We start from the raw sequence: 26,213 nt of genomic DNA on the forward strand, positions 1-26,213 counted from the left end.
AATTCTTGACATATCAATAAGTTGACTTTGCACTGTCGGTCTGACCCCTGCTAAAAGCTGAATTGAGAACAGCTTGTTATGACCTGAAAAAAACAAAAGGCCTCAACCTTGCATTCCACTCCACAGTTAAGAGCTACACAGTGGGTTTGAATTCATTTCAATATTTATTACTTACCATAATTGTAATAGCAAAAGCAAGCAACAGTAATCCTTTCATCAGATTAATAATTACATTTAACAATTTTTACAATTAACAATGAACAAACACAGTTAACATTCTTTTAATAACCTGATATGTTTAACATGACATTCAGTAAATAATAATAATAATAATAATAATAATAATAATAATAATAATAGTACAGAATATTCATGCACTTTGCAGCCCAAAAGTGGCTAGTGAGGAAATAAATGAAAACAAACTAAAGCTTTTGCAGTGTATGCCATTTAAATGGGCTTTGCATTTTAAAATGTTGATTTCATTTCCAGGGTTAGAGGAGATTACACAGAGCAGTGAGGTACTCCTTGTTGCCAGGGTCAAGAAGAATGGCCTTCTCATAGCACTTAATAGCGTGAATGTTATTTCATGAACATAGCCCAGAAGCCCATAAGCTTTGCCATCATGCGGGTTACTCAAAATGTCTTCATTTGCAATTTTGTGAGTTGCTGCGCACACCTTTTCCCCTCTGCTGTATCTTTCTGCAGTCTAAGCCCTTCCTTGTAGTGCATAATAGCCAAGGGCTCTGATTTCATGTGGTAGAGCTGGAAATCTGCGTAACGGACCTCTACAACATGCAGGCTGTCATTCTTAGCAGTAGCCACTTTAAATGTTTCTTCAAACATCTCCTCTGCTTTCTTGAAGTTCTTCTTCTCTGCATAGCAAGCTGCTAAATCTAACATGGCATATACAAAGGAGGGTCGAATGGAGACGGCCTGATCCAGGTGTTGCATGCACAGTGTGAGTAGAGCTTCAGCCTCTTCTCCTCCATTCTGGATTGATGTCTGTCTTTTACTCATGTAGATCAGGGCGAGTTGATGGTGCACAAAGGCTGAATTGGGTGTCATTTCCTGCAGCCTTTTCAAAAGAGACAAGGCCTTATCAAATTGCTTATTTCTCCGATAGAACTTTGCCACATACTGTATCACGTAGGGTTTGTTGGGATCCAAGTCTATGGCCGTTTCCATCAGCTCCTCGGCTCTCTGATACTCTTTATATTCAGCGTGCTTCAGGCCCAGCAGAACCATGATGTAAGCATTGTTTGGATCAAGTTCTAAAACCCGCCTCAACTGCCTGCTTGCTGGGGACTCTTCAAAGCTTGTGAGATTGAACTCTGTGCGATACAGAGCCACAGCATATTCCACTCTATCTCTTCTGGCTCCAACTCCAGCGCCTTCTCAAAGCACTCTTTTGCTTTCTCACAGTATTGAGGAGAGAAGTCCAGGAATGCCCAGCCTTTCTCCCCATAGATTTCAGGATGGAGAACAGCAGGGGATTCTGTAGGAAACTGCATCTTAATCTTCTCCAGCTTGTCCAGGTAGGTCTGGGATTGTGCGTGCTCACCCATGTGATAATACACCCATGCAAAATTGCCATAGGTGACGATGAGCTGCCTCTCACAGTTGTCACCGTGATGCTTCCTGATGTGCTCCTCAGCCTTTTCCAAGTAATCCCGCGCTTCCTCAAGGAGACCTTCCTTGAACTTTGTGAAAGCCAGATTACTGTATGACCATCCGATATTCCGGTCCTCTCCATCTGACAATTTAATTTTGCTTTTGAGCCTGTTCTGTAGATCATTTAAGTCAGTGACATTCAAACCCCAGGTGAAGTGGCACTCAAGCTGAAGTAGTTCTGTCATGTCTTGATCTGCCATGTCTTGATGTGGACTGCAATAAAAAATGTCAGGTAAGATTTAAAAAATTGCACTCGAAGGAAGAAGCATTGAAAAATTAATAATTAATAAAACTATTTTGACGGCTCTTGAAACATAGTTTAACAAAATACATTTCAATTAATACAGTATTCATAATTCTCATGAAAACATGATGTAATCTAAGAGCAATACATTTTAATATACTTTTTTCATATATTTCATGGTGAAATACATTTCAGAAGAAAATGATATAACGGTGGAAAATCAGTGAGTACTTACTCAATTACAAACACCTTTAGCTGGGTTGCAAACAGGTTGATGTATGGCTGAGCTGATAATGATTATGCTATAATCCAGAGCGATTTTTATAGAGGCAGTCTTCTCTCAGATATTGTATGTTTGGGTTGGGCACTGCTTCTATGCATACCTGGCAGGGCCAGTCACGACTGCACCCAATGTTTCTAAAAGTCACAAATCTAGTTTGAACTTTTTGGAAGAAACGAAAGTCAAAGGGAAGCTGCTCTTGCACAATCGTTTAAACATGTTAGGTGGCTTCATTAAGTCAAGGCTGCATATCGGGGTCTAAATCACTGACCTCACAATGATTTAATTTCATTACAGTACTTTAGGAGAACATGCAAACTCCACACAGAGAGGCCCCGGCCAACCGGGATTCAAACCCAGGACCTCCTTGCTGTGAGGCAGCAGTGCTACCCACTGCACCACATCTGACTAACCCTTAATGCAAATTAACATCACTCCTGGATCTTTTGAATATATTCAGCTCCATTTCATGTTTTCAACTGAACTGAAGCCAAATGTCAATTTGAAGAAAAAGCCTTCTCAAAAAAGTGCCATAAAGCTTTCTCAAATCCTCTTGAAATTGCTATTCAAATGTAAATGTATGCAAACATACATATGTGAAGTACTGTAGTGTACTGAATATAGTAGTGTTTGCAAATAATAGCCCTTTATATTACATTACATTACATTATTGGCATTTGGCAGACGCTCTTTTCCAGAGCGACGTATAGTTGATGAGACAAAGCAGGAGACAATCCTCCCCTGGAGCAATGCAGGGTTAAGGGCCTTGCTCAAGGGCCCAATGGCTGTGCTTATTACGGCTACACCAGGACTAGAACCACCGACCTTGCGTGTCCCAGGCATATTCGAATGAAGTATAAAATTATTGTATGTTCTACAATCTAATACAATCTAATATTTTGCCTGTGCTTTATTAAAAGATAATTGTATCCAGTGCAATTTCTTAGTCTATATTCCACAGTGTTTTAATTGTTTACTTATCTATTAATTACACCACCCAATGTTCGTAAAAGTCACAAATCTAGTTTGAACTTTTTGGAAGAAACGAAAGTCAAAGGGAAGCTGCTCTTGCACAATCATTAAAACATATTAGGTGGCTTCATTAAGTCAAGGATGCATATTGGGGTCTAAAGCACTGACCTCACAATGATTCAATTTCATTGCAGTACTTCAGGAGAACATGCAAACTCCACACAGAGAGGCCCCGGCCAACCGGGATTCAAACCCAGAACCTCCTTGCTGTGAGGCAGCAGTGCTACCCACTGCACCACATCTGACTAACCCTCAATGCAAATTAACATCACTCCTGGATCTTTTGAATATATTCAGCTCCATTTCATGTTTTCAACTGAACTGAAGCCAAATGTCAATTTGAAGAAAAAGCCTTCTCAAATCCTCTTGAAATTGCTATTCAAATGTAAATGTATGCAAACATACATATGTGAAGTACTGTAGTGTACTGAATATTGTAGTGTTTGCAAATAATATCCCTTTATATTATATTACATTACATTATTGGCATTTGGCAGACGATCTTATCCAGAGCGACGTACAGTTGATTAGACTAAGCAGGAGACAATCCTCATCTGGAGCAATGAAGGGTTAAGGGTCTTGCTCAAGGGCCCAACGGGTGTGCTTATTGTGGCTACACCGGGACTAGAACCACCGATCTTGTGTGTCCCAGTCATATTAGAATAAAGTATAAAATCATTGTATGTTCGACAATCTAATACAATATAATATTTTGCCTGTGCTTTATGAAAAGAAAATTGTATCCAGTGCAATTTTTCAGTCTATATTCCACAGTGTTTTCATTGTTTACTTATCTATTCATTCAAACACCCAATGTTCCTAAAAGTCACAAATCAAGTTTGAACTTTTTGGAAGAAACGAAAGTCAAAGGGAAGCTGCTCTTGCACAATCGTTAAAACATGTTAGGTGGCTTCATTAAGTCAAGGATGCATATCGGGGTCTAAATCACTGACCTCACAATGATTTAATTTCATTACAGTACTTCAGGGGAACATGCAAAGTCCAGGGCGGCACGGATGGTGCAGTGGGTAGCACTGCCGCCTCACAGCAAGGAGGTCCTGGGTTCGAATCCCCGTCGGCCGGGGCCTCTCTGTGCGGAGTTTGCATGTTCTCCCCGTGTCTGCGTGGGTTTCCTCCGGGTACTCCGGTTTCCTCCCACAGTCCAAAGACATGCACGTTAGGCTGATTGGAGAGTCTAAATTGCCCGTAGGTATGAGTGTGTGAGTGAATGGTGTGTGTGCCCTGAGATAGACTGGCGACCTGTCCAGGGTGTATTCCTGCCTTTCGCCCAATGTATGCTGGGATAGGCTCCAGCCCCCCTGCGACCCTGATCAGGATAAGCGGGTTCAGAAAATGGATGGATGGATGGATGCAAAGTCCACACAGAGAGGCCCCGGCTGACCGGGATTCAAACCCAGGACCTCCTTGCTGTGAGGCAGCAGAGCTACCCACTGCACCACATCTGACTAACCCTCAATGCAAATTAACATCACTCCTGGATCTTTTGAATATATTCAGCTCCATTTCATGTATTCAACTGAACTGAAGCCAAATGTCAATTTGAAGAAAAAGCCTTCTCAAAAAAGTGCCATGAAGCCTTCTCAAATCCTCTTGAAATTGCTATTCAAATGTAAATGTATGCAAACATACATATGTGAAGTACTGTAGTGCACTGAATATTGTAGTGTTTGCAAATAATAGCCCTTTATATTATATTACATTACATTATTGGCATTTGGCAGACGCTCTTATCCAGAGCGACGTACAGTTGATTAGACTAAGCAGGAGACAATTCTCACCTGGAGCAATGAAGGGTTAAGGGTCTTGCTCAAGGGCCCAACGGGTGTGCTTATTGTGGCTACACCCGGATTAGAACCACCGACCTTGCCTGTCTCAGTCATATTAGAATAAAATATTAAATTATTATTATGTTCTACAATCTAATACAATCTAATATTTTGCCTCTGCTTTATTCAAAGAAAATTGTATCCAGTGCAATTTTTCAATCTATATTCCACAGTGTTTTAATTGTTTACTTATCTATTAATTCAACAATGGAATTTACTTCAGTATTTTGAAGAAATCAAAATGGTAAATGGTTGGCATTTATATAGCACCTTTATCCAAAGCACTGTACAATTGATGCTTCTCATTCACCCATTCATACACACACTCACACACCAACGACAATTGGCTGCCATGCAAGGCGCCAACCAGCTTGTCAGGAGCATTTGGGGGTCAGGTGTCTTGCTCAGGGACACTTCGACACAGCCCGGGCGGGGGATCGAACCGGCAACCCTCCGAAGGCCAGACGACTGCTCTTACAGCCTGAGCCAAGTCGCCCCTAGGCAAATTCATTAAAGAAAATCAAAAGGCAAATCACAATGATTCATTAAAGTCAAGGAATCACGGATACCATATTGTAGCTCCAAACATTTTCCATGTAATGAAACATCACCTCATCACCAGGCACAGCAGGCACAGTTGTGTTCTTGATCAGATTCCACTTTGGGTTTTCCCTGCTGGGTGCAGTTGCTGCAACTGTCCAGTGGGTGAAGCCAAAATATCAGGGACCTTCTGATATTTATATATGTATGACGAGGTGTGTTTCTGATTCAGACATGGAGGTTGCAGCCTGGATATATCCTCAGTCTTTGGGTCAAAAGCTTTTTGGCAAATATACATACAACAATTTGCAGATGACCTCAGGCAAAATTTAGTTAACAGTATTCAATGTAAAGCCCTGGAATTATTTTTAATTTAAGTCATTTAAAGTGAACCCTGGCTCAATCCCTGTTCATAAACTGATTGTTCTTTCTGTGTGACAGCAGAAATAGATACCCTTAGTGTAAAATCCAGCTTGACCAGCTTGAAATGACCAACTACCAGCTGTTTCAAACCATAGCTTGCGCTGGTCAAACCAAGTTAAGTATGGAGCAGGTGTAAATTGGTCAACCAGCTACCAGCTGATTAGATATGTAAGTATTGTTTGGATCAAGTTCTTTTTTTACAAAAGTGTTTTTCGATTAACTGGTAATGTGTTAATGTCACAGACTCCAAATATACGTCATTTAAATCACTGTCTTATTGGTTAAAAAGCAGTATAGTACTGCAAACATAAATTCTATGGAAGTTACGGGAAATGTCAGCAGTAGATTAAATCATTAAATCTATTATTAAATTCAGTGATTTCATCATGAACAAAAGGACATGAGTTTTTTGTTTTTTGGATAGTAGGAATGGATAGTAGGAGATTTACACAGGAACACATGAATTATACATTCTTATTCATTCTGGATAGAAACTAATACAACACACATGCAGGTGCCTGTGAACCAGGGTGGGTAAAATTGCCATTAGTTTTTGAAGTATAGTGTTTATTATACTTATTATAGCTGAAAAATATTTCCCCAAAATTTAAATTCTTGACATATCAATAAGTTGACGATGCATTGTCGGTCTGACCCCTGCTAAAAGCTGAATTGAGCACAGCTTGTTTTGCCCTGAAAAAAACAAAAGGCCTCAACCTTGCATTCCACTGCACAGTTAAGAGCTACACAGTGGGTTTGAATTCATTTCAATATTTATTACTTACCATAATTGTAATAGCAAAAGCAAGCAACAGTAATCCTTTCATCAAATTAATAATTACATTTAACAATTTTTAAAATTAACAATTAACAAACACAGTTAACATTCTTTTAAAAACCTGATGTGTTTAACATGACATTCAGTAAATAATAATAATAATAATAATAATAATAATAATAATAATAATAATAATAATACAGAATATTCATGCACTTGCACTTTGCAGCCCAAAAGTGGCTAGTGAGGAAATAAATGAAAACAAACTAAAGCTTTTCCAGTGTATGCCATTTAAATGGGCTTTGCATTTTAAAACGTTGATTTCATTTCCAGGGTTAGCGAAGATTGCACAGAGCAGTGAGGTACTCCTCGTTGCCAGGGTCAAGAAGAATGGCCTTCTCATAGCACTTAATAGCATGAAGTTTTTCACCTGTTATTTCATGAACATAGTCCATAAGCTTTGCCATCATGCGGGTTACTCAAAATGTCTTTATTTGCAATTTTTGTGAGTTGCTGCGCACACCTTTTCCCCTCTGCTGTATCTTTCTGCAGTCTAAGCCCTTCCTTGTAGTGCATAATAGCCAAGGGCTCTGATTTCATGTGGTAGAGCTGGAAATCTGCGTAACGGACCTCTACAACATGCAGGCTATTAGCAGTAGCCACTTTAAATGTTTCTTCAAACATCTCCTCTGCTTTCTTGAAGTTCTTCTTCTCTGCATAGCAATCTGCTAAATCTAACATGGCATATACAAAGGAGGGTCGAATGGAGACGGCCTGATCCAGGTGTTGCATGCACAGTGTGAGTAGAGCTTCAGCCTCTTCTCCTCCATTTTGGATTGATGTCAGTCTTTTATGCATGTAGATCAGGGCGAGTTGATGGTGCACAAAGGCTGAATTGGGTGTCATTTCCTGCAGCCTTTTCAAAAGAGACAAGGCCTTATCAAATTGCTTATTTCTCCGATAGAACTTTGCCACATACTGTATCACGTAGGGTTTGTTGGGATCCAAGTCTATGGCCGTTTCCATCAGCTCCTCGGCTCTCTGATACTCTTTATATTCAGCGTGCTTCAGGCCCAGCAGAACCATGATGTAAGCATTGTTTGGATCAAGTTCTAAAACCCGCCTCAACTGCCTGCTTGCTGGGGACTCTTCAAAGCTTGTGAGATTGAACTCTGTGCGATACAGAGCCACAGCATAACTCTCATTCCACTCTATCTCTTCTGGCTCCAACTCCAGCGCCTTCTCAAAGCAATCTTTTGCTTTCTCATAGTATTGTTGAGCGAAGTTCAGGAATGCCCTGCCTTTCTCCCCATAGATTTCAGGATGGAGAACAGCAGGGGATTCTGTAGGAAACTGCATCTTAATCTCCTCCAGCTTGTCCAGGTAGGTCTGGGATTGTGCGTGCTCACGCATGTGATAATACACCCATGCAAAATTGCCATAGGTGACGATGAGCTGCCTCTCACAGTTGTCACCGTGATGCTTCCTGATGTGCTCCTCAGCCTTTTCCAAGTAATCCCGCGTTTCCTCAAGGAGACCTTGCTTGAACTTTGTGAAAGCCAGATTACTGTATGACCATCCGATGCCCCTGTCCTCTCCCACTGACATTTCAATATTGTCTTTAAGCCTGTTCTGTAGATCATTTAAGTCGGTGTCATTCAAACCCCAAGTGAAGTGGCACTCAAGCTGACACAGTTTGGCGAGCAGCATATCTTTCATTAAACTGCAACAAATAAGGAATACAATGAATAAGTTAATTCTATTTGGGGTAATAAAATGGTTGCTGTTTGAACAAAGAGAAAGTCTTGTCTAGTTTTTTAAATGTATAAAAATGTCAATCATCCAATACGAAGAGATATGTTGTTTATTTATCTATTTCATCATAATCTTAGAACTATTAATTCAGGCTTTTATGAAATAAGCGCTTACTTACAAACAAGTTGACAAACACCTTCAAGTGGATCTTGAAAACAGGTCAAAATTCCGCTGCTCCTATCAAAACTGCACCACAACCCACAGCGTTTTATAGAGCCACAACAGTCTCCTCCCTGAAGTTTGGTCGCGATAACGTAGCGGACGAGGTCCCGTGCCACACCCTCCACAGGATTCAACTTATGCAAACTTTAAACTTAGGCAATTGTTGCCGGGAAACAAGAAACTCGTTATGACCATGTTTTTTTATTTTCATTTTATTTTTAAAGTTCTCAGATTTAAATTCTGTGAGCGACCTTAAGCGTGGATCTATGAAATATCAGTCACATTAAGCCAATGAATATGCAGTTGAAACGTAATTTACTTTGCTAGAGTTTCGTTTCTTATTTTCTGAGTGCAAGAAAGTGTTGCAGTGTCGGCTTCATTTAATATTTATTTTGATATACGTCCCTTATTTCTAGATTTCCATGAAAGTTATTGCACGGTTTTACTTTTTATGAGCGCCCAAGGACCCGCTCATCCTAAAAATAAATGTAAAAAAAAAAAAACATTTAAAAAAGGGAACACACCATTTTGCTCTGCTGAAATAAATAAAAATATTCTTTGAAAAACTGCGATACCCCAAATTTGGGTAGCAGCGTGCAGTTTCTAGAATTATCTATAATTCAGTGTTGCGGGGGTTGGTAAGAACTACAATTCCCAGAACTCCACGTCACACTATAGAAGGGGTAGGGCAGTGGATTGCGAGCGCTTCTGCTTACACTCTCTCAGCCGTGAGTCTCTAGAAGACTTAAGGTACACTGGAAATACTTTTAATCAGAGATGCGCGCCAAGATTTTTTTTAAGCTAAGTCGCTGATAGTTTGCTGCGGTTTACTACACCTGTGTTGCTGCACTAACTGCATTAGTGAGCGAATACGAAAGGTACGCTATCTAATAGTTAGTTGCCGCAGCTAACGTTTATACGCGGTGTTTGCCAATAGCTAATATTTAATTGTCACAGCTGCACTTATTATGGTTATCCTAGGTCACTGGCATGCTTTTATAGCAGGCTTTATTGTGTGTTTTGACCTACTATTAAAAACCAACCAATCTACAGAGCGCATTCGTTTTAGATATGGTAATAACGCAATTTTTATTCCTTTATTCCTGTGGTTCTGATTGGGTTGCCAGCCCCCTGATTCTTCTCTGAATAGCAGATTTTAATGAATCAAGGTATTCATACAAAATGTTTATTATGTATTAGTATGTATTTTGAAAACATTATTTATTAGTGAAACAGTCTGTGTTTTGGAAACCTGGTGTTCACAGCCTTATGTGCAGGTTCAGGCGAGATTACCGTTTACTTTTTATTACATTTCCTGTGGTCAACTTTAAAGCTCTTGGCCTACTCTGTGAGACCATGTCAGCCTTTGGGCCTATGTATTAGCTATTGTGATTTGTACTATTTTGATTACATTTCCTGTGGGCTTGTCTACCCGTGATACGGTTTTAGGAGAGAGAGAGTTCTATGTTTGCGTTGCTTTTAATATATATTTTTTCCTTTTCTAGCTTTTATGTTTCCTTAGCCACGGCGGGTTGCAGGCCTGGGTTGCTGGAGGCAGGCACTGGTGAGGTGGTGGGTATAGGCTATTGGTGTTGTAATAGTTCACATATCCCTTTTTTTATAGGGGAGTATAGTCTGTGGCGTATACTGTACGCAGTGTATATGGCTTGCTGTGCCTATTGCTTGCAGTGGAATTAGTTTGTAGTCTATACGGTTTGCAGCCTATAGCTTGCAGTGAATATTCTGTAACGTATGTGAGTGTTGGTTTGGTCTGCACTCTCTCCTTCTCTCCCTGCCAATAGGGCCCGGGTCCTGTCGTAGCCGTGGTCTTTCTCTCTTCCTTTTTCTCGCTCTCCCCCTCTCGTGTGTTTCGTGTGTCTTGGCCCCGGACAGGCATAAAGCCTCTTTTGGTGTACTGTATTAAATAAAACTGCTTGTAACCGCAAACAACGCTCATCACTGTTTGTTGCCTCTTTGATGTATGTAAGAGCATCTGTCCATCATACTTCAGGCTGACCTTGGAGGTCCCTCTCCTCAGTAAAGCAGAGGGGGCCATAGAGGAACCGTCCCCCATCATATCTGAGGGGGTTACATCAGTTTTATGTTTTTATAAATATATTGATATCATTTGTTTCCAACAAACTGCTGGGTTTTAAAGTTTGCTATTTTGTGTTGTGGTCTGTTATTCTGGAACAGAATAATATTGAAAGCCCCAACAATCATTCCATGGTCAAAGTCACTTAGATCAAAATTTTTTGATGTGAACATGAACTAAAGCTCCTGACCCGTATTTTCATGATTGTTTGTGATGCACTGCTGCCACATGATTGACTGATTAGATAATCACATGAGTAAAATAAAGTCCTTGATGAGTGTATGAGCTACTGTAGGACCTAAATATCCAAAATTAGCAAAAGGATTATGAAATATAATCTAAATGTACCTTTCTGGTGGATCTACTAACGCTGAGCATTTTACTGTTTGTATTGCAGCACATAAAAAACAGTGCATGCATGCTGCAGCTAATACATTGTATGTGTTCTGAAATAAGCTGTATTTTCAAATAAAACCTATAGCAATTTACATATGGCCATAGCGTTAGGGTAAATTGTGCATCGCATTAGTCTAAAGTTAGAGAACAAACAGTAAATATTCCTCATAGTACTTTACAGCAGGGAGTCATGTCTCGGATGCTGGCAAAGAAACTGTTGCCTTATGGTAATTATTTACTTGGAAATTAGAATTTTGTATTTTAGTGGTTTTACATGCGTTTGAAATGACATGTCAGTTGTGTAATTGCAGAAAAACAAATACAATTGATTTCTGGATAATGTCTGAAACAAATATAGAAACACAGTGATGGATGTTGCCATTACATTAGTTTTAATGCATACAATTTAAATGTATTTTAATCTGCACGCCATTATAGTATGGTGCTGTCTTAAGCTGTCCTCCTAGGGTATCACAATAAATGTCAATTATGTCAGTCATTAAACTATTGCATTACACATTAATATTCTAATGTTACCATACTCATGCTTAGGATATTTAACCTCTGAGGTTGCTTACATGCTAAATTTGAAAGTGTTGCAGTGAAAGTGTTGCTTCATTTAATATTTAATTCATTTGAATAAAATGAAGTCAGTGGTTGTTATGTTTCCACACCTTAGAGTCATTATTTGAACTTCATTCCCCTCTCAAAGGCAGCAGAGAGGTCATCAGTTTCAGCAGAAAGCTTGTCTTCAGCCCTCAGGAAGGCCAGAATTTCAGTTGCTTCTGCAGTTGCTTTTTTCGCCACCTCCCTGCAATTTGCTCCAGCTTTCTGCCAGCTTGTTTCCTGTTGTAGTTCTGCATCTTCATTCGGTAGGCAGCTTTGAGCTGCACGACAGCGCGGTCCTCCGCCCTCTTCTTGTACAGCAGAAACAGGCCGTAAGACGTTTGAACGTGCTGCTTCTCCGGGTCCCGCAGAGAGCCGCCCCGGAGCAGCTCGGTGAAGATCTCCTCCGCCTCAGTCAGCTGCTCGTTCTCGCTGTAGGCCTCAGCCAGGTTCACCTGGGCATGTGTATTGGAGGGCTTCAGCTCCACTGCCTTGCTGAAGTGCTTGACGCACTGCTCAGCCTTGGCCCTCTTCAGATTTGCTGGTACACAGCTCCCGGGTCCTTTCTGCAACATCTTGATGAGCTGCTGCTTGTGGCACATGCCAATCTGGTGGTGCAGGAAAGAAGAGCTAGGGGTCTGCTCCAGCACCTTTTCCAGAATATCCAGGGATGCCTCAGTGGAATCTTCCCCTCTGAAATACTTGGCCACATATCGCATCACTTGGGGCACATCAGAGGACAGCTTGAGGGCACCTTCAATCAGTTTTAGGGATTTGTATTTATCACTTTTTTGAAGCTTCAGGGCCAAGAGCACCATTACCTCTTTGTTAGGATCTAAGAGTAATGCCTTCTCGAGCTGAGGAATGGCTTCACTTTTCTTAGACCTCAGTCTTTCATCTTGAACAAGCCCCACCCCGTACCCCACATTGAAGGACACGTTTTCAGCATCTCCCTCAAGGGCCTTCTCGAAGCTGACCTTTGCCCTCTTGTAATTTGATGCCCCAAGACTCAGAAAGGTACAGGCTTTCTCACCATGAACCTCAGGCAGGTTGCATGAGTATCTCAAGGCCCCGGAGACACCTTTACATATCTCCTCCAGCTTCCCAAGGTAGGTCTCCACGTCACCCAGATTGCCAGAGTGGAAGTGAATCCATGCAAAGTTAGCATACGTCACCAGAAATGCTGTTGGGACCTCCTTGTCTTCCTTTAGGATGGCCTCAGCCTTACTGAGGAACTCAAGGGCACCCTCATTATTTCCCTTAAAGTAGCTCACAAATGATAAGATGTTGAGATATGTGGCATGGTATCTGCGTGGGCTGAACATGACTCGATCCTGGAGCCTCTCTGTAATGCCCTCCAGGTCTGCAAAGTCAGCCTTACTTATGTGCCATGTGAACGGACACTCCAGCTCCCTGAGCTTTGCTTCAAGGTCAGCTTTCTCAGGGACACTAAACTTTTATTAAATCATTAGACAAAAATCATAAGCTGTGGAAGTAAATACACTTTTCACTTTTTAAGGTGGTTGCCATTTCATTTTAAAACACCGTTAAAGAAAGTGTCTTAAGTGCAATGGGTCTGCAAAAAGAACAAGTTCTCAGTGTTCCAGTGTTCAACAGATCTTAGATCATTCTATTCTGAATGACTGACAGTGCGTTATAACTGACAGCTTGTCACTGCCGTTATTACAGCAAGCAATCAGCTACAGCGTACACACTCCAAGACAACACACCCCAATAGATTGCGCGATGTGTCCGTCCGCGGAATATGGAATTATTTTTCTTTTCGTTGTTGAAGTTATTCATTATAATTTCTTGTTTGGTTTACTTTACATACAAACTATGTTCGCTGTTTAACTGAATGTCATTTTTATTGTAGCTCCTATTACAAACCTGTGCGCACCCATTAAAAAACATAACGTAGGCTAAGAATACGGATTTCCACGTTGCGATATTTTTATCCCCCCTTGCACGAGAATATCATTTCCTTATCTCATTTTTGGAAGAAAAGCTGGACAGTACCCGACTTCCGAAGGGATGGTTTTATATGAGTTGTCGGGGTGTATATGGGATGTCAGCTTCGGAAACCGAAACTTAATCGCTCCTACTGTAAGTTTCATTTATCTGGAAGTGCAGCGCCCATGAGACAGAATCGTTTCGTTTAACGGATCGCCTGTTCATGAAAGCAATCGCTTAACCCCTTCGTTCGTAAAAACAGTTCCTGTTTCCTTGAAGATGAATTAAGGAAAATATATTTTTGGACAGAGCCCGCCACCAGAACAGCTTCAATGTGTCTTGGCAAGCCTCTGGAACTATACTGGAGGGATGGAAGACCACTGTTCCAAAACATATTCCCACATTTGTTGTTTCGATGATGGTAGTGGAGAGTGCAGTTGGTCCAAAATCTCCCATTGGTGTTCAATTGTGTTGAGATCTGGTGACTGCGAAGGCCATAGCATTCGTACCCATGAAACCATTCAGTGACCCCTCATGCCCTATGCATGGGGCATTGTCATTCTGGAGGAGACCACTCTGCTCAGGATAGAAATATTTGGATAAATAATTGGATAAAGGTGATAATTGAGAATAACTTGGTAATGACTTGCAGTTGCTGTTCTGTCTTTCCTTATATATCACACTAAGGTACACAAGGTAGAGAAGAATTCAACTTCTGCATTTATTGAACAACTGATGAATATAGAAACATTATTATTCACTGTCTGCACACAAAGATTAGTTTCACTTCAAAAATAACCGTAGACTATACAAGACAATAAAGCCTCCATTGGCTTTAATTACAATTAAGCCGATTACTGGAGGTCAATCCAATCATTTTGAATAGTGAGAGGTAAAAAGGGTGGGAGGTGGGGGGATAGTTTCATTTATCTTATAGTTTAATAGGTCTTATCTACCTTCTGTTTTTTTTGTTTGTTTTGTTTTTAAACTACTGGTAGCCTAATACTTTGGCATGTACTGTAAAGTTAAGCTTAGATGTGGGTACGTCACTCTGGATGAGAGCATCTGCTAAATGCCATGTAATGTAATGTAATGGGGGGCCAAGTACACATATTTTTTCCAGCGAGAAACCTGAAATTTTTTTTTAAAACTTTGAGTATTTTGCTTAATACTTTTGGTCTATACTGTATTTTTACAACAGAAAAGTTGTAATTTTATACATACTGTATATATAGAAATAAAATATATATATATGGTACTTTGCAAAAGTCATAGGCACATTTTGAAGAAGAGATGCTTTCATGTTATGAAATTGAATATCAAATGTTTGGTGACCAGCCTTTAAAACTGTATCAGTTCTTATAGTGAAGGGACTATGTGTAAAACAGGCTGTAATTATGACACAGATCTCCCAATATGGATACAAATACCCCCAGATTAAAGCTTACATATTGCATACCTATTGTGGCCACAGGTGGATCACTTTCCTAACAAACAAGCAAAACATTATTTTTTTGCAACTTTGTTTATATTTTTCATACAAGACAATCAGCATGAATGACAGTACCATAATTATAATATGCAAATATTAATGAGAATATAACATCTTGCCTGCTAGAATGCATTCCATTCGTATGCAGCATAAGATTGAAAATAAATATGAGATTAATTGGTTTGACTTGACAGGGCAAAAGCAATAGCAATATTTTGAAAAGTTCTCTTAATAAGCTTGAAAAGTTAACACGCGATTTTGTGAGCTATAAAAAGTGAGAGCCAGCGAGAGCTTAAATAAACATTCTTTGGGAAACTCCACACAGGAAGTCATTACATTATTGTCCTTTTTTGGATCCATGTGGGTGGGGACATGAATGAAACTACTCTAAACAGGGGATTTCACAGCAGTGGGGTAACACTGATAGCCGCATGCCTCTCGCTCTCTATGTCATTTATAAATGTAATTCTGTTTAAGTAATGTATTAACTATGAAGCAAATATGCACTGCAACAGATATTTCACTGTGTAAGATATTCTTAAGTAGGTTTTCTATTCATTTTTGGAATAAAGTATTCAATAAATCTACAAGAAATTCCACTTTATTTTGCTGAGAATTCTATATAGTGAGTAAACACTGTAGTCTAGCTTGAGAGACAGAATATATTTTGCAATGTTTTCCTAATTATAAAAGCATTGAAAATGAAGAAACTTTATTTGGTAGTGCACTAATGAGAGAATGAATTATGCCAGTGGAACATCCAAGCAGGAAAATTCAAGTATCCATGACACAATATCACAAGTGTACAATAATGACTGGAATGGTTGGCATTTATAAATGGTTGGCATTTATATAGCGCCTTTATCAAAAGCACTGTACAATTGATGCTTTGCATTCACCCATTCATACACACACTCACACACCGACGGCGATTGGCTGCCATGCAAGGCGCCGACCAGCTCCTCAGGAGCATTTGTGGGTTAGGTGTCTTGCTCAAGGACACTTCGACACAGCCCGGGCAGCCCTCTGACTGCCAGACGACTGCTCTTACTGCCTGAGCCATGTCGCCCTAATGTAATTACTACTCCTCAATTAGAGTGGCAATCTACAATATGAACAGATACCATAGTTGAGACATATTCCCACTGGCATTTCTGTATCAATGACCATTGAGAAACTGTAAAATTTTGTTTCCATATAATACAACTTGAAGGTGGTGGTGGGTGCTCCACTGCCGCCATATATGGAAATGTACGTATGCAAACCACGGAAACCAATGGAGGAAACCACTGCACTGCTGTTACGACTGCTGAGATCAGGCTGAGATGTGTAGTTGGCATGACGTACGTGTATTTTGCAATCTGAGTAGGATGCAATGCATGATAATAATGATCCACAAAAAATAAATTATTGTTTATTTTATTATATTTAACTGGAATTAATTGTGGAAACAGTCCCTAAAGGGACCTGCACGTATTTGTATAACTATAACAATTACCAGATTAGTGCTCTGTTATTGTATTCACTGAGGTTATTCCTCCCTTTTTCAATTTTACCGTATTTTTATCTAACACCTTTTCTACCCTGTCTATGGGTCCAAACTTCACCTTTACAGGGATAACCCCCCCCCCCCCCCCCGGTACTGTCATAGTCATTTATCTGCTCATGTAATTTTATTATGTTCTGATCCCAATCCTTGCTATTACAAGTTTTGGCTATCAATCTCTTCACTGTTTGTATTTTCCTCTCTACTATCCCATTTGCTTGAGGATGATAGGGTGGGGAGAATATTCTTTCTATATTGTTTTTGATACACCATTTATTGATAAAGGTATTCTTGAAATGAGCTCCATTGTCTGGTCTGATTTCTTTGGGCTTTCCTATTGCTATTACTGTGCTTTCTAGCCTGGCTAGAATCTGTCTCCCCGTACCTTGCCGCAGAGGATGGATAAGGGTGTACCCAGTGCAAAAATCAACTATTATCAGTAAGTATCGGTGCCCCCCCGTGGATCGCATCACAGGACCGGCCGAATCCATGTAAATACTTCCCCAGGGTACTCCCGACCTTATAGTCAATCCAGCACTCCACATATCGTGTGGTGTATTAATCATCTGGCATTGCGAGCAGTTCTTAACTACTCCCTTACTACTTCTTTCAGCTTGGGTATATGTAACCTTTTCTGGTTCTTAATTACATTAAAAGAGAAATGTCCATTCTCTTCATGTATTTTTTGAACCAACACCTCTCCCTCTGTCGGTGGCATGACTTGTTTAGTCCCTACTTTATTAGAATTTACTGTCCTATACAGTCTTCTAATATTGTAGTTTATTCTATATTTTCTCGATTCCTTTCGAGTTTGAGTATTACGGTTTCACTACTTAGGTGCCTAGCAGTTTTCTCTTCAGTGCCAGTAATCGACTCGAGCCCCACGAGCAGTAATCTACTTGGGCAGTGCCCCACTAGGCCGTGAGGCAGACTTTCTTACCAGCTCGAAGCCCCACGTTGGGCGCCAAAATTGTCGTGAGCCACGGACCCCTTGCCGAGCTCAGACCTCACATTCCCACGAGCAGTACCCCACGAGGAGGTGTCTCGGGGACAAACTCTCTTTTCCTTTAAGTACTCCGAACGTCCTGGAGCCCTAGTAAGTTCTACTGATCTTCCAGCCCAGTCTCGAAGTGAATGGTGTGATGCAAATCTGGTATACGATTTCCTGTATTCACTGTATTCCTCTAAAAGAACCTTTATCACATATGATTATAATCAGACATACTTTATTATAATCAAAAGAATCAAAAGAATAGAGTTATACAGCTGACAGGTTAAATATCATCTTTCAGTTTGCTAATCACATACAAGTTTCATATAACCCCTTTAGCTCTTTCTAATTTACCTTTCCACCAGATGTTAAATTCAAGGTACACCCCTCAAATACCCATCCTCTTTGGCCTTAGCCTTATCCTATAGCTCCCCCTTCTGGACGTTAAAATAAACTATTCCTAGAATATTATGTGCATCTAAACTCTAAAAACCTCTCTACATTTTTTTTACCTTATATAGTATCTTAATGAAAAATAAAAGACATAAAAATGAAAGGAAACTTATAACATTGAACTTCTATGTGCTACTTTTCCTAATTCTACAAGTAATATAGATTATAATTACCACTCAAACTTGATTATAGTTGTTCTGCGTTGCTCTTTCGACATCAGTCCTGTTGCCACAACTCTTGGGCTGAGTCCGCACCGCGTACGTCACTCCGTTCTCCATATCCATATCCTGGAGTGGTGCGCAGATGGAGCGCGCCACTCCAGCTTGACTACAGCTGTCCTGCGTTGCTCTCTCCTCAACAGCCCTTAGATATTTTGTTAAGCCAAATTCTAAGATGCTTTTCTGCTTCTTTTTTTTCTTCCCTCCTGCTTTTTAATGTCTAAAAGCTCACTCCTTATATATCCTTAGCTTGTATAAAAGTGTACCTTTTTTGATAAGAAATGTCCCCAGTATACGGAAAGACATTTATCTCTTATGCAACTTTTTTAATGAACATATTCATCACTTTTGTTTGTCTCACTGTCATTTCCCCATACCTTAAAGGGAGTTTCTCCAATACTTTATCTCATATACCCTCTGGTTGGGAGTTTCCACCATCTCAGTATACGAGTGGAAAAACACTAGCTCTTTTGTCATTTTTTAATGAACCTATTCATCACTGGTATCTGTCTCAATTTCATAGTCTCTCCTTGACTTTCTCCACACTTTGACTTCATACAACCAGAAGTAAGTGCCTTCCACCATCTCAATACACTCTTCAGGTGCTCTTTTTTGTGGCGCCTTAAGGGATCTACAAAGGACATCCAGCTAATAGCCGAGTGTAATTCATCACCCAACTCCTCTACAGTCAGTCCTTTGAATCTATCCAATAAATTATCAAATTATCATTTCCCCATCATCTATATTGTTTTCCTCATCTTTTTAACCAGGCATTATGCTCCTCCCCTGTAGGGTTGGGGTATTCCCCGATTGCTCGCTCAGCATGTTGAATCTCCTCCAAGGTCATGCTGGAACTCAGTCTATGCATGGCCTCAGTCAGAACTTCAACCTTGCTCCTTAGTACTCTAAATCTAAATCCCCCGACTTTAGACTCCTCTACTGACAATTATGGCTGCTCATTAGCTCTGAACCGCATATTTTTCCTCTTACGGGCGTTCTTGCTACCACCTCAATGGCGTGTGCGAGGGGTTAACAATGCATTCCTGCCTAACCCATCCCTGTCAATCTCTCATCAGGCGGGCCTAGGGCCGGGTCCTCGACACCAGTCATATTAGAATAAAGTATGAAATGATTGTATGTTCTACAATCTAATACAATCTAATATTTTGCCTGTGCTTTATTAAAAATTACTTGTATCCAGTGTGACAGCAGAAATAGATACCCTTAGTGTAAAATCCAGCTTGACCAGCTAGAAATTACCAACTACCAGCTGTTTCAAACCATAGCTTGCGCTGGTCAAACCAAGTTAAGTATGGTGCAGGTGTAAATTGGTCAACCAGCTACCAGCTGATTAGATATGAAAGCATTGTTTGGACCAACTTCTAAAACCTGCCTCAACTGCCTGCTTGCTGGGGACTCTTCAAAGCTTGTGAGATTGAACTCTGTACGATACAGAGCCACAGCATAACCCTCATTCCACTCTATGTCTTCTGGCTCCAACTCCAGCGCCTTGTCAAAGCACTCTTTTGCTTTCTTATAGTATTGTGGAGAGAAGTTCAGGAATACCAGCTGAATACCAGGCCTGAATGGAGTATTGTTGGGCCTCCCATATTTGCATTAACCAGCCACACAGTGGATCTCAGTCAGCAGAGGAGACAGAATCCTTCCTGATGGAGCTGACCTTAGCCTCACAAGAAAGTAGAAATGGCCAAAAGAAACCTTTGACTGAAAACAGTTTATTTTTACAATTAAGGACATTTAGTGGTGCTGATCATTTTAAATACATTGTATATTCCTGTGCAATTAGAGTGCATTGCCATCTCAAATAATCTTTTATTGTTTTTTTTAGATACAGTGCAATATTTAAACAAACATAAACTAACTACAGATAATAATTCTTGAATTTCTGACAATTTAACTTGCAATTCATTTTCCTGTAAGCTTAACATTTTTTAAAACAGTTTAACAAGTTCATCAATAATATGACATATAGGGTGCATTTCAACAAAAGGCAAAACTCTTACATTCTTCAATGACAGAATTTACATTTCACTTTGGATATCATTGCAGACCCAAGCGGAGGTCACACAGAGCAGTGAGGTACTCCTCATTGCCAGGATCATACAGAATGGCCTTCTCATAGCATTCAATGGCTTGCTGTTTGTCACCTCTCATTTGGTGAACATAACCCAGAGTCCCAAAGGCTGCGGCATCATGGGGGTTTCTGGAGATTTGCCCAATTGCTATTTCCTGAAGTTTCATTGCACACATTTTCCCATATTTTGTATCTGGCTGTAATTGGAGCCCTTCCTTGTATCTCTCCACAGCCAAAGGCACTAATCTTTTGCGGTAGTACAGGAAATGTGCATAATTGACTACGACCATCTGCCGGTACTCATTTTCAGGAGTAGCAGCTGCAAGTGCTCTCTGAAACACCTCTTCTGCTTTCTCGTAATTTTTTCCAGTTGCATAGATGCCTCCTAGGTCCACCATGGCACCAATGAAGGCAGGTCTCAGGGCAATTGCTGTTTCGATGTGCTGGATGCTCAAGCTGAGCAAATGATCAGCCTCTTCACTGTTGTTTGCAGCTTTCCTAGAATAGTTGAGTCCAAGGTGATGGTGCAGTAAGGCTGAATCAGGAGTTATTTCCAGTGCTCTTTTCAGAAGAGATATGGCCACATCAAATTTTTTTATTTTCCGATAGAACTTTGCCACATACTGTATCACGTAGGGTTTGTTGGGATCCAAATCTATGGCCATTTCCATCAGCTCCTCGGCTCTCTGATACTCTTCATAGTCAGTGTGCTTCAGACCCAGCAGAACCATGATGTAAGCATTGTTTGGATCAAGTTCTAAAACCCGCCTCAACTGCCTGCTTGCTGGGGACTCTTCAAAGCTTGTGAGATTGAACTCTGTGCGATACAGAGCCACAGCATAACCCTTATTCCACTCTATCTCTTCTGGCTCCAACTCCAGCGCCTTCTCAAAGCACTCTTTTGCTTTCTCACAGTATTGAGGAGAGAAGTCCAGGAATGCCCAACCTTTCTCCCCATAGATTTCAGGATGGAGAACAGCAGGGGATTCTGTAGGAAACTGCATCTTAATCTTCTCCAGCTTGTCCAGGTAGGTCTGGGATTGTGCGTGCTCACCCATGTGATAATACACCCATGCAAAATTGCCATAGGTGACGATGAGCTGCCTCTCACAGTTGTCACCGTGACGCTTCCTGATGTGCTCCTCAGCCTTTTCCAAGTAATCCCGCGCTTCCTCAAGGAGACCTTGCTTGAACTTTGTGAAAGCCAGATTACTGTATGACCATCCGATATTCTTGTCTTCTCCATCTGACAATTTAATTTTGCTTTTGAGCCTGTTCTGTAGATCATTTAAGTCAGTGACATTCAAACCCCAGGTGAAGTGGCACTCAAGCTGAAGTAGTTCTGTCATGTCTTGATCTGCCATGTCTTGATGTGGACTGCAATAAAAAATGTCAGGTAAGATTTAAAAAATTGCACTCGGAGGAAGAAGCATTGAAAAATTAAATAAAACTATTTTGACGGCTCTTGAAACATAGTATAACAAAATACATTTCAATTAATACAGTATTCATAATTCTCATGAAAACATGATGTCATCTAAGAGCAATACATTTTAATATACTTTTTTCATATATTTCATGGTGAAATACATTTCAGAAGAAAATTATATAAAGGTGGAAAATCAGTGAGTACTTCAGTCAATTACAAACACCTTTAGCTGGGTTGCAAACAGGTTGATGTACGGCTGAGCTGATAATGATTATGCTATAATCCAGAGCGATTTTTATAGAGACAGTCTTCTCTCAGATATTGTATGTTTGGGTTGGGCACTGCTTCTATGCATACCTTGCAGGGCCAGTCACGACTGCACCCAATGTTTCTAAAAGGGGTCTAAATCGCTGACCTCACAAGGATTCAATTTCATTACAGTACTTCAGGGGAACATGCAAACTCCACACAGAGAGGCCCCGGCCGACCGGGATTCAAACCCAGGACCTCCTTGCTGTGTGGCAGCAGTGCTACCCACTGCACCACATCTGACTAACCCTCAATGCAAATTAACATCACTCCTGGATCTTTTGAATATATTCAGCTCCATTTCATGTTTTCAACTGAACTGAAGCCAAATGTCAATTTGAAGAAAAAGCCTTTTCAAAGAAGTGCCATGAAGCCTTCTCAAATCCTCTTGAAATTGCTATTCAAATGTAAATGTATGCAAACATACATATGTGAAGTACTGTAGTGCACTGAATATTGTAGTGTTTGCAAATAATAGACCTTTATATTACATTACATTACATTATTGGCATTTGGCAGATGATCTCATCCAGAGCGACGTACAGTTGATTAGACTAAGCAGGAGACAATCCTCACCTGGAGCAATGAAGGGTTAAGGGCCTTGCTCAAGGGCCCAACGGGTGTGCTTATTGTAGCTACACCGGGATTAGAACCACCGACCTTGCGTGCCCCAGTCCCAGTTAGAATAAAGTATAAAATCATTGTATGTTCTACAATCTAATACAATCTAATATTTAGCCTCTGCTTTATTAAAATAAAAATTGTATCCAGTGCAATTTTTCAATCTATATTCCACAGTGTTTTAATTGTTTACTTATCTATTAATTCAACAATGGAATTTACTTCAGTATTTTGAAGAAATCAAAATGGTAAATGGTTGGCATTTATATAGCACCTATAGGCGACTATCAAAAACAAAACTTAGTCGCCGAGAGGCTAAGGTGGGGAAACGTACACCTGCCGGACGCTCTGGCTGTCAATGACTCACTGCTGCGACGTACTACATTTTGTTCATTTATTGGACGTAAAACAAACATTGAAAATGGCATCTAGAACAACAACTCGAGTACAGCGGTGTTAAAAGCGGTCAGCAAAAGGTAAGACTTCCCTCGGCTCACCCCCTCTCCATTCATTCATGCTTTTACAAATCCCGCCAGGTGAACAGCTGAAATCCCCTACTACTGCTGACTTAACCACCAAACCCACGTGACCCAAATCCCCGTATGTGACCAACAATAAATAACGGACAATAACACAAATAACAAACTATACCTGGCACCTACAGCACCTTTATCCAAAGCACTGTAGAATTGATGCTTCTCATTCACCCATTCGTACACACACTCACACACCAACGACGATTGGCTGCCATGCAAGGCGCCAACCAGCTTGTCAGGAGCATTTGGGGGTTAGGTGTCTTGCTCAGGGACACTTCGACACAGCCCGGGCGGGGGATCGAACCGGCAACCCTCCGACGGCCAGACGACTGCTCTTACGGCCTGAGCCATGTGCCTGAGCCATGGGCCTAGGCGAATTCATTAAAAAAATCAAAAGGCAAATCACAATGATTCATTAAAGTCAAGGAATCACGGATACCATATTGTAGCTCCGAACATTTTCCATGTAATGAAACATCACCTCATCACCAGGCACAGCAGGCACAGTTGTGTTCTTGATCAGATTCCACTTTGGGTTTTCCCTGCTGGGTGCAGTTGCTGCAACTGTCCAGTGGGTAGAGCCAAAATATCAGGGACCTTCTGATATTTATATATGTATGACGAGGTGTGTTTCTGATTCAGACATGGAGGTTGCAGCCTGGATATATCCTCAGTCTTTGGGTCAAAAGCTTTTGGGCAAATATACATACAACAATTTGCAGATCACCTCAGGCAAAATTTAGTTAACAGTATTCAATGTAAAGCCCTGGAATTATTTTTAATTTAAGTAATTTAAAGTGAACCCTGGCTCAATCCCTGTTCATAAACTGATTGTTCCTTCTGTGTGACAGCAGAAATAGATACCCTTAGTGTAAAATCCAGCTTGACCAGCTTGAAATGACCAACTACCAGCTGTTTCAAACCATAGCTTGCGCTGGTCAAACCAAGTTAAGTATGGAGCAGGTGTAAATTGGTCAACCAGCTACCAGCTGATTAGATATGTAAGTATTGTATGGATCAAGTTCTTCTTTTACAAAAGTGTTTTTCGATTAACTGGTAATGTGTTAATGTCACAGACTCCAAATATACGTCATTTAAATCACTGTCTTGTTGGTTAAAAAGCAGTATAGTACTGCAAACATAAATTCTATGGAAGTTACGGGAAGTTTCAATGTTACAAAATGTCAGCAGTAAATTGAATCATTAAATCTATTATTAAATTCAGTGATTTCATCATGAACAAAAGGACATGCGTTTTTTGTTTTTTGGATAGTAGGAATGGATAGTAGGAGATTTACATGGAAAAACAGGAACACATGAATTATACATTCTTATTCATTCTGGATAGAAACTAATACAACACACATGCAGGTGCCTGTGAACCAGGGTGGGTAAAATTGCCATTAGTTTTTGAAGTATAGTGTTTATTATACTTATTATAGCTGAAAAATATTTCCCCAAAATTTAAATTCTTGACATATCAATAAGTTGACTATGCATTGTCGGTCTGACCCCTGCTAAAAGCTGAATTGAGCACAGCTTGTTTTGCCCTGAAAAAAACAAAAGGCCTCAACCTTGCATTCCACTGCACAGTTAAGAGCTACACAGTGGGTTTGAATTCATTTCAATATTTATTACTTACCATAATTGTAATAGCAAAAGCAAGCAACAGTAATCCTTTCATCAAATTAATAATTACATTTAACAATTTTTAAAATTAACAATTAACAAACACAGTTAACATTCTTTTAATAATAATAATAATAATAATAATAATAATAATACAGAATATTCATGCACTTGCACTTTGCAGCCCAAAAGTGGCTAGTGAGGAAATAAATGAAAACAAACTAAAGCTTTTCCAGTGTATGCCATTTAAATGGGCTTTGCATTTTAAAATGTTGATTTCATTTCCAGGGTTAGCGGAGATTGCACAGAGCAGTGAGATACTCCTTGTTGCCAGGGTCAAGAAGAATGGCCTTCTCATAGCACTTAATTGCGTGAGGATTTTCACCTGTTATTTCATGAACATAGCCCAGAAGCCCATAAACTTTGCCATCATGCGGGTTACTCAAAATGTCTTTATTTGCAATTTTTGTGAGTTGCTGCACACACCTTTTCCCATCTGCTGTATCTTTCTGCAGTCTAGGCCCTTCCTTGTAGTGCATAATAGCCAAGGGCACTGATTTCATGTGGTAGAGCTGGAAATCTGCGTAACGGACCTCTACAACATGCAGGCTGTCTTTCTTTGCAGTAGCCACTTTAATTGTTTCTTCAAACATCTCCTCTGCTTTCTTGATGTTCTTCTTCTCTGCATAGCAAGCTTCTAAATCTAACATGGCATATACAAAAGAGGGTTTAATGGAGAGGGCCTGATCCAGGTGTTGCATGCACAGCGTGTAAAGAGTTTCATCCTCTTCTCCTCCATTCTGGATTGATGTCTGTCTTTTACTCATGTAGATCAGGGCGAGTTGATGGTGCACAAAGGCTGAATTGGGTGTCATTTCCTGCACCCTTTTCAAAAGAGACAAGGCCTTATCCAATTGCTTATTTCTCCGATAGAACTTTGACACATACTGTATCACGTAGGGTTTGTTGGGATCCAAGCCCATGGCCGTTTCGATCAGCTCCTCTGCTCTCTGACACTCTTTATAATCTCTTCTGGCTCCAACGCCAGCGCC

The 26,213-nt window shown here is 40.3% G+C and overlaps 3 protein-coding genes and 2 pseudogenes across 4 annotated transcripts; all 5 read right to left on the reverse strand.

The window, feature by feature from the left end:
* Nucleotides 1-491: 491 nt before the first annotated feature.
* Nucleotides 492-2,198, reverse strand: LOC133115271 (interferon-induced protein with tetratricopeptide repeats 1B-like; annotated as a pseudogene).
* A 5,055-nt stretch (nucleotides 2,199-7,253) lies between these two features.
* On the reverse strand, nucleotides 7,254-8,821 carry LOC133115277 (interferon-induced protein with tetratricopeptide repeats 5-like). The gene is made up of 2 exons (XM_061225115.1): nucleotides 8,749-8,821; nucleotides 7,254-8,538 (listed from the first exon to the last, which is right to left on the reverse strand). Exon 2 carries the CDS (start codon nucleotides 8,532-8,534, stop codon nucleotides 7,254-7,256), a length of 1,281 nt encoding a protein of 426 aa, XP_061081099.1. The 5' UTR covers nucleotides 8,535-8,538; nucleotides 8,749-8,821.
* A 3,146-nt stretch (nucleotides 8,822-11,967) lies between these two features.
* Nucleotides 11,968-16,397, reverse strand: LOC133115282 (interferon-induced protein with tetratricopeptide repeats 1-like; annotated as a pseudogene).
* Nucleotides 16,398-20,262: 3,865 nt separating this feature from the next.
* Nucleotides 20,263-22,422, reverse strand: LOC133121985 (interferon-induced protein with tetratricopeptide repeats 5-like). Of its 2 annotated transcripts, none has more exons than XM_061231612.1 (2): nucleotides 22,290-22,422; nucleotides 20,263-22,014 (listed from the first exon to the last, which is right to left on the reverse strand). In XM_061231612.1, exon 2 carries the CDS (start codon nucleotides 21,999-22,001, stop codon nucleotides 20,604-20,606), a length of 1,398 nt encoding a protein of 465 aa, XP_061087596.1. In that variant the 5' UTR covers nucleotides 22,002-22,014; nucleotides 22,290-22,422; the 3' UTR covers nucleotides 20,263-20,603. The 2 variants fall into 2 exon arrangements, with proteins under 2 accessions (XP_061087596.1, XP_061087597.1); XM_061231613.1 differs by having other exon boundaries at nucleotides 22,271-22,323.
* A 2,829-nt stretch (nucleotides 22,423-25,251) lies between these two features.
* On the reverse strand, nucleotides 25,252-26,165 carry LOC133121986 (interferon-induced protein with tetratricopeptide repeats 5-like). The gene has a single exon (XM_061231614.1). It carries the CDS (start codon nucleotides 26,142-26,144, stop codon nucleotides 25,452-25,454), a length of 693 nt encoding a protein of 230 aa, XP_061087598.1. The 5' UTR covers nucleotides 26,145-26,165; the 3' UTR covers nucleotides 25,252-25,451.
* Nucleotides 26,166-26,213: the final 48 nt, after the last annotated feature.

This window comes from Conger conger, chromosome 2 (genome assembly GCF_963514075.1).
Source record: "Conger conger chromosome 2, fConCon1.1, whole genome shotgun sequence".
Classification (NCBI taxonomy): Eukaryota; Metazoa; Chordata; class Actinopteri; order Anguilliformes; family Congridae; genus Conger; species Conger conger.

What these genes read in the sequence shown, in the direction of transcription:
- LOC133115277 (XM_061225115.1), bottom strand. Translation starts at nt 8,534, where the DNA reads ATGAAAGATATGCTGCTCGCCAAACTGTGTCAGCTTGAGTGCCACTTC.
- LOC133121985 (XM_061231612.1), bottom strand. Translation starts at nt 22,001, where the DNA reads ATGGCAGATCAAGACATGACAGAACTACTTCAGCTTGAGTGCCACTTC.
- LOC133121986 (XM_061231614.1), bottom strand. Translation starts at nt 26,144, where the DNA reads ATGGGCTTGGATCCCAACAAACCCTACGTGATACAGTATGTGTCAAAG.